This window comes from Chiloscyllium plagiosum, chromosome 32 (genome assembly GCF_004010195.1).
Source record: "Chiloscyllium plagiosum isolate BGI_BamShark_2017 chromosome 32, ASM401019v2, whole genome shotgun sequence".
Lineage (NCBI taxonomy): Eukaryota > Metazoa > Chordata > Chondrichthyes > Orectolobiformes > Hemiscylliidae > Chiloscyllium > Chiloscyllium plagiosum.
In genome coordinates, this window is record NC_057741.1 from 41149509 (window position 1) to 41156829 (window position 7321).

The 7321-nt window shown below is 42.8% G+C and overlaps 1 protein-coding gene across 6 annotated transcripts in view; it reads right to left on the reverse strand.

Moving 5' to 3' along the window:
* Nucleotides 1-7321, reverse strand: part of manba (mannosidase, beta A, lysosomal) — a 228725-nt gene that overhangs the window by 215653 nt on the left and 5751 nt on the right. For 5 of the 6 annotated variants that reach the window (XM_043674528.1, XM_043674526.1, XM_043674525.1 and 2 more), the window contains exon 3: nt 1064-1169. In XM_043674528.1, coding sequence (XP_043530463.1) covers nt 1064-1169 — 106 coding nt within the window. Of the gene's footprint in view, nt 1-1063; nt 1170-6447; nt 6505-7321 lie in introns of those variants that run through there. The other variant, XM_043674530.1, reaches the window with a different exon arrangement.

Here is a 7321-nt window from a genome sequence, read left to right on the forward strand (position 1 = left end):
GGGGATGTCAGGGGTGGGTTCTTTACCCAGAGAGTGGTGGGGGCATGGAATGCACTGCCTGTGGGAGTGGCAGAGTCAGAATCATTGGTGACCTTTAAGCGGCAATTGGATAGGTACATGGATAGGTGCTTAAGCTAAGACAAATGTTCGGCACAACATCGTGGGCCGAAGGGCCTGTTCTGTGCTGTATTGTTCTATGTTCTAACTGTAGCTGAACAATGATTTATGTAGGTTTATAGTAACATCTTTGATTTTGTAATTTATGCCTCTATTTGTAAAGTACAGGATCCATTATGCCTCAACTACTTTCTCAAGCTGCCTTCAATGAGTTGTGCACATATACCCAGAAGACAGACTCCCTCTGCTCCTACAGCCCCTTTAGAATTGCATAATTTATCTTACATTGTCTCTCCTACTCTTCCTCGTAACATTTTTGAATTATGAATAAATAAAAATCTATTTTTTCAAATACTCTGGAAGAAGAGATAGCTAAATCAATGTAAAAGCATTCATTTTCATCTCGTGCTTAACATTTAGTGTCTTATCAAAAAAGAATTAGGGCAAAATTAAATTATTTTCCACTGGACGGGGAAGAGGGAATTAAATTTAAGGATGAACAAACTGCAGCTGCTTCCCTTCATTGAGAGTTAGGTGATTATAAGAACTCCCACACCAGCTGGAGAACTGTACAATCCAAGGGGGGGGGGGGGTTTAGAATAAAATGATAGAGTTGTCAATGCCATTCTGCCAATAATCTACACAAAACATTGAGATGTGTCTCTTTTTTGGTGTTTGGGAACTATTGTTGAATTAAAGCTATTCTCAGATTGCCAGATATATGTACATAATTGGAATAAACTTAAAAATGACAAGTAAACACAACCAGCAAACACAGATAGGTATGGGTAATTAGGGAAGAGCAATAAATGCTAACCCAATCAGTGCCACATTCCTTGAATGAAATTTAAAAATCCAAAAAAAGTGGAAGAGAAATATTTTAAAATTAATTTTTAAATTAAGCTAAAGTTCGAGCGTTAAATGAGTTTTGTAAAGTTTAACTCACATATCGACTAAACATGTTGTTTGAGGTCCCAACTGTGATATTGTTGATAAGGACAGTTGCAACAGTATCGAGTCCATCACAAACTAGATTTATTCTCTTCCATTTACTGTTATAACAAAATGATGCATGTATTAGTTTGATAAAATCTTATTTTGTCTTACTACAGTAAGGTCCCTGTTGCCCCTCTTGAACCAGGTTTCAAACTTAAACAGATCCCCCATGTTTTAAAGTTAGCTTAGCAAATCAAAGTCCAATCACGCACCTGCATTCCATGCTAAATCTGAACAGCAGCAGGGAAAATTAGATTATAAGCAACACAACAGAAAGAAAACCAGTACTGTACCCCAAAAATACAAACAGCAAATGGCCTTTTCACATGGTTTCATTTCAATGATTCTATATTCAACTCGTAAAACCAGGAGCTGGAGGAGGACATTCTGCCCTTTGAACCTGCCAAGCCATTTGATAAGAACATGGCTGATTTGATTGGAGCTTCAACTCCACAATTCAGCCCACTCAAATAGCCAAAGACTCCCACATGTTTCCTCCGAGAACGTAGTTCCATATTTTATATTGCCTCTGTTGTTCTTCCTGCCAAAATATGAAAGTTGCTATATAATTATCTGTCTCTTAAAATTCTCTGAAGGCAGAAGACAGCAAAAGTGGATTCCATACTCTAGAATTTTTAAAAATGTAAATGTAAAATCATTAATATATCTACTTTAAACAATTTAGCTCAGAATCAAATAAGCCTCCAAAGTTCCAAACAGTGTGCATCAGATTGAAATGCTGTGTGATGCAGTCAATGGACTTGGGGTTGGGAAACAGAATTTGTGTTCAGGTCAATTAGGACAAAGGCTTCGCCCTCCCCAGTGTTTAACTGGAGAAATTTGGAATCACCCAAAAATTGGACATCAATCAGATCGTCTGACAAAGCAAAGGAAGTGAATAGCAGGAATGAGGAGATAAGGGAGCCGAATGGACACCAGAGAACCATGGTGCAGACATTTTTGAAGCTTAACGTCCTGATTGTGACACTCCATGTAAAATTTCGAGATGTAACACACTGCAGATATTGTTTACAAACATAAGGGTTAGAAGTAGGTCACTCAGTCCCTCGAGACTGCTCTGCCATTCAAGTCATGATTATATCACACTCTCAACCATCTCCAATAACCTTTTCAGTCCACTGTTTAACAAGAATTCATCCGCCCCATCGTAAAAATATCCAAAAATGTTCCTGATCAATAGTGACATCCCATCCTCTTCTATCTCCTTCCCTGTCTCATCCCTTTAGTCTGCACTGTTGAGCTGTCAATCCTGCCACTCACTCAACCATGGCTCCATTATAGCAATGATATCATCTTCCCATCATGTGCCTTTAACTCGACTACCTTGTTTAATCAGACACCTTGCATTAAAATAATTACCATCGAACCTTGCAAAACTCCCTTCTGCCTCATTTGGTCCATAACTTGTGTGCCTTCTTGACTCCTTTATTGTCAGTTCTAAGTTTGGCCATTCATTTCCACCTACTGACTGTTCTCTCTAGATCCCGCTAACGCCAACACCAGCCACCAGCCCCTCCACTTCACTATCCCCCCATCCATGATTTGGAGATGCCGGTGTTGGACTGGGGTGCACAAAGTTAAAAATCACACAACACCAGGTTATAGTCAAACAGGTTTAATTGGAAGCACACTAGCTTTCGGAGCGACGCTCCTTCATCAGGTGATTGTGGAGGGCTTGATCGTAACACAGAATTTATAGCAAAAATTTGCAGTGTGATGTAACTGAAATTATACATTGAAAAATTGATTGTCTGTTAAGCCTTTCATCTGTTAGAATACAGTGATAGTTTCACTTCTTTCATGTGTAAATCAACTGCAAATTTTTGCTATAAATTCTGTGTTACGATCGAGCCCCCCACTACAACCTGATGAAGGAGCATCACTCCGAAAGCTAGTGTGCTTCCAATGAAACCTGTTGGACTATAACCTGGTGTTGTGTGATTTTTAACTTTGTACACCCCAGTCCAACACCGGCATCTCCAAATCATAGAAATGCAAAGCTGAAAAAGTGTTGCTGGAAAAGCGCAGCAGGTCAGACAGCATCCAAGGAACAGGAGAATCGACGTTTAGGGCATTGTGTGTGGGTGTCTGTGTGCGCGTCTGTGTGTACCTGTGTCCATGTGTATGTGAGAGCATGTGTGTGTGTAGGAATATCTGTGTGTGTGTGTGTGTGTGTGTAGTGCAATAGTAATGTGACATGAACCCAAGGTCCCGGTTGAGGCCCTCCCTATGGGTACCGAACTTAGCTATCAGTCTCTGCTCGGCCACCTTCCTCTGCTGCCTATCCCTGTTTCCTCCATCCAAGTTAACTTAAAACACCCTCCAACAGCAGTAGCACACCTCTCCAAAGGATGCTGGTCCTATTCTGGTCCAGGTGCAACCCATCCACCTTGTATAGTTCTGCAGCCCCCAGCCCCCAAAAACAATTCCAATGTCCCAGAAATCTCAAGCCCTCCCTCCTGCACCATATCTCCAGCCACATTATCATCAGGAGTAAGTTTAGATTAGATTAGATTAGATTAGATTAGATTACTTACAGTGTGGAAACAGGCCCTTCGGCCCAACAAGTCCACACCGACCCTCCGAAGAGCAACCCACCCAGACCCATTCCCCTACATTTACCCCTTCGCCTAACACTATGGGCAATTTACCATGGCCAATTCACCTAACCTGCACATCTTTGGATTGTGGGAGGAAACCGGAGCACCTGGAGGAAACTCACGCAGACACGGGGAGAATGTGCAAACTCCACACAGAAAATAGCCCGAGGCAGGAATTGAACCCAGGTCTCTGGCACTGTGAGGCAGCAATGCTAGCCACTATGCCACCGTGTCGCCCATATCCCAAACTCGGTAGTATGCGGCACTGGAAGTAATCCAAAGATTACTATATATTATGGAGTCATACACATGGAAAGAGACCCTTTGGACCATCTCAACCATGCTGACCAGGTTTCCCAAAACTAAACTAGTCCCATTTGCCTGCATTTGGCTCATATCCTTCAAAACCTTTCCTATTCACTGCCTGTCCAAATGTCTTTTAAATGTAGTAACTGTACCTGCATCTACTACTTCCTCTGGCAGTTCATTGCACATATAAACCTGCCTCTATGTGAGAAGGTTGCTCCTCAGGTCCCTTTTAAATCTTTGTCCTCTCACCTTAAAACTATGACCTCCAATTTTGAACTCCCCCAGCCTAGGGAAAAGACCTTTGTTGTTCACCTTATCTATGCCGCTCATTATCTTATAAACGTTTATAAGGTAACCCCTCAACCTCCCATGCTGCAGTGAAAGAAGTCCTAGCCTATCCAGCCTCTTGTCATAACTCAAAACCTCCACTTCCAGCAACAACCTTGTAAATCTTTTCTGCATCTTTTCCAACTCCATTATATCCTTCCTACATCAAGACGACCAGAACTGTATACAGTATTCCAAAAGTGGCCTCATTAATATCCTATACTCAATAGTTTGAGCAATGCATGCCAAATGCCTTCTTTACCACTCTGTCCACCTTTGATGCAACTTTCAAGGAACAATACATCTGAACCGCTAAGTGTCTCTGTTCAACAACACTATCCAGGGAACTATGATTAGCTGTGCAAGTCCTGCCCGTGTTCATTTTACCACAATGTAACACCAGATTAAACTCCATCTGCCATTCCTCGGTCCATTGGCCCAATTAGAGTCATAGAGTCCTACAGCATAGTGACTGGCCTTTTGGCCCAAACTGGTCCATGCCCACCAAAATGCCTATCCATATCAATCCCATTTCCCTGCACTTGGCCCATATCCTTCTAATCATTTCCTATCTATGTATTTGTCCAAAAGCCTTTTAAATGTTGTTAATGCACCCAACTCAACCATTTCTGCTCGCAGCTCATTCCATATGCGTACCACCCTCTGTATAAAAAAGTTGCCCCTCAGATTCCCTTTTATTCTTTACCCTCTAACCTTAAACTGATGCCCTCTAGTCATTGATTCCCCAACCCTGGGAAAAAGACTGAGTGCATTCACCCTATCCATGATCTTTTATACTTCTTTCAGATCCCCTCTCGTCTCCTATGCTCTGAAGAAAAAGTCCTAGGTTGTCCAACCTCTCCCTCTCACTCAGACCATTGAGTCCTGGCAACATCCTGTAACTTCCTTTTGTACTCTTTCCAGTTTAATAACTTCTTTCCTATAGCAAGGTGACCAAAACCGAACACAATATCCCAAGTGCGGCCTCACCAACATCCTGTACAACTACAACATAACTTCCCAACTTCTATGCCCGATGCCCTGACTAATGAAGGCCAGTGCGCCAAAAGCCTGTCCTGTCACTGCCCTGTCTACCTGTGACTCCACTTTCAGAAAACCTTGCATCTGAGCTCCAAGGTCCCTCTATTTCACTACACTCTGTAAGGCCCTACCATTCACCGTGAAGCTCCTACCTTGATTTGACTTTCCAAAATGTAAGAACTCACACTTAACTGTATTAAACTCCATTTGCCATTTCTCAACCAACTTCCCCAGCTGATCAAGGTCCTGCTGCAATTTCTGATAAACTTCCTCACTGTCCACGATACCGCTTATTTTAATTGATCAAGATCTCTGAACTCTTACATAACCTTCTTCACTGTCCATTATATCACCAATTTTGGTGTCATCGACAAACTTAAGAACCATGTTTCTTATATTCTCAGCCAAATTGTTTATACAAGTATCAAACAACAATGGAGCCAGCACCAATCACTGTGGAACACCACTGGTCACAAGCCTCCTGTCTGAAAACAACCCTTTACACATCCTCTGTCTCCTACCATCAAACTAATTTTGTATCCAATAGCCAAGCTCTCTCTGGATCCTATCTGACTGAATTTTACTAACCAGTGTACCATGAGAACTTTAACAAAAGCCTTACTGAAGTCCATTTAGACAATGTCTACTGCTTTGCCCTCATCAATTTTCTTTGTCACCACTTCAAAAAACACAATTAACTTGTGAGATACGATTTCCAACGCACAAAGCTATGCTGACTATCCTAATTAGTCTTTGCCTTTCCAAATGCATGTAAATCCAATCTCTCAGAATTCCTTCCAACTGCTGAGAGTTATAGAGTCATACAGCACAGAAACAGGTCCTTTGGCCCATGCACACCAAAATGCCCATCTACACTAATCCCATTTCCCGACACTTGGCCCATATCCTTCTAAACCTTTCCTATCCATGTATTCGTCCAAATGCCTTTTAAACATTGTTAGTGCACCTGCCTCAACCACTTCTGCTGGCAGCTCATTCCATATAACTACTTACCCACTGCTGACATCAAACTCACCTGTCTATAGTTCCCAGGCTTCTCCTTGCAGCCTTTCTTAAATAAAGGCACAACATAAGCCAGCCTCCAGTCTTCTGGCACCTCACCTGTGGCTGTAGATGAGACAAATATCTCTTCAAAGTCTGTGAGAAGATTTGTAGCTCGGGTGCTCGTTGTTGTGGTTCTGTTCGCCGAGCTGGAAATTTGTGTTGCACACGTTTCATCCCCTGTCTAGGTGACATCCTCAGTGCTTGGGAGCCTCCTGTGAAGCTGGAACTGACAACCGGAAGCGGCAGATTCAAACCACTACAAATGCCGGAGGAAAGATCACAGAAGCGCTTCACAAGAAGCTCCCAAGCACTGAGGATGTCACCTAGACAGGGGACGGAACGTCTGCAACACAAATTCCCAGCTCGGTGAACAGAACCACGACACAAATATCTCTGCCAGGGGCCTGCAATTTCTTCCCTAGCTTTCCACAATGCCCTGGAACATACTTGATCAACCCTCTTATCTCCCTAAATTCTGTCTTTAGGACCTCATCGTTTTTTATACCTATGTCATTGGTACCAATATATGTATGTCTGTGTGCGCTCCACCTTCACCATGCTCTGTAGCCAGTGATGCCCCTGACCAGGAGGCAACATACCATCCTGGACTCTTCTTTTTGTGGCTTCAGAAATGCCTATCTAGGTTCTGGATTAGTGGTGCTGGAAGAGCACAGCAGTTCAGGCAGCATCCGAAGAGCAGTAAAATCGACGTTTCAGGCAAAAGCCCTTCATCAGGAATAAAGGTAGAGAGCCTGGAGAGATAAGCTGGTGAGGGTGGGGAGAAAGTAGCATAGAGTACAATAGGTGAGTGGGGGAGGGGATGAAGGTGATAGGTCGGGGGCGGG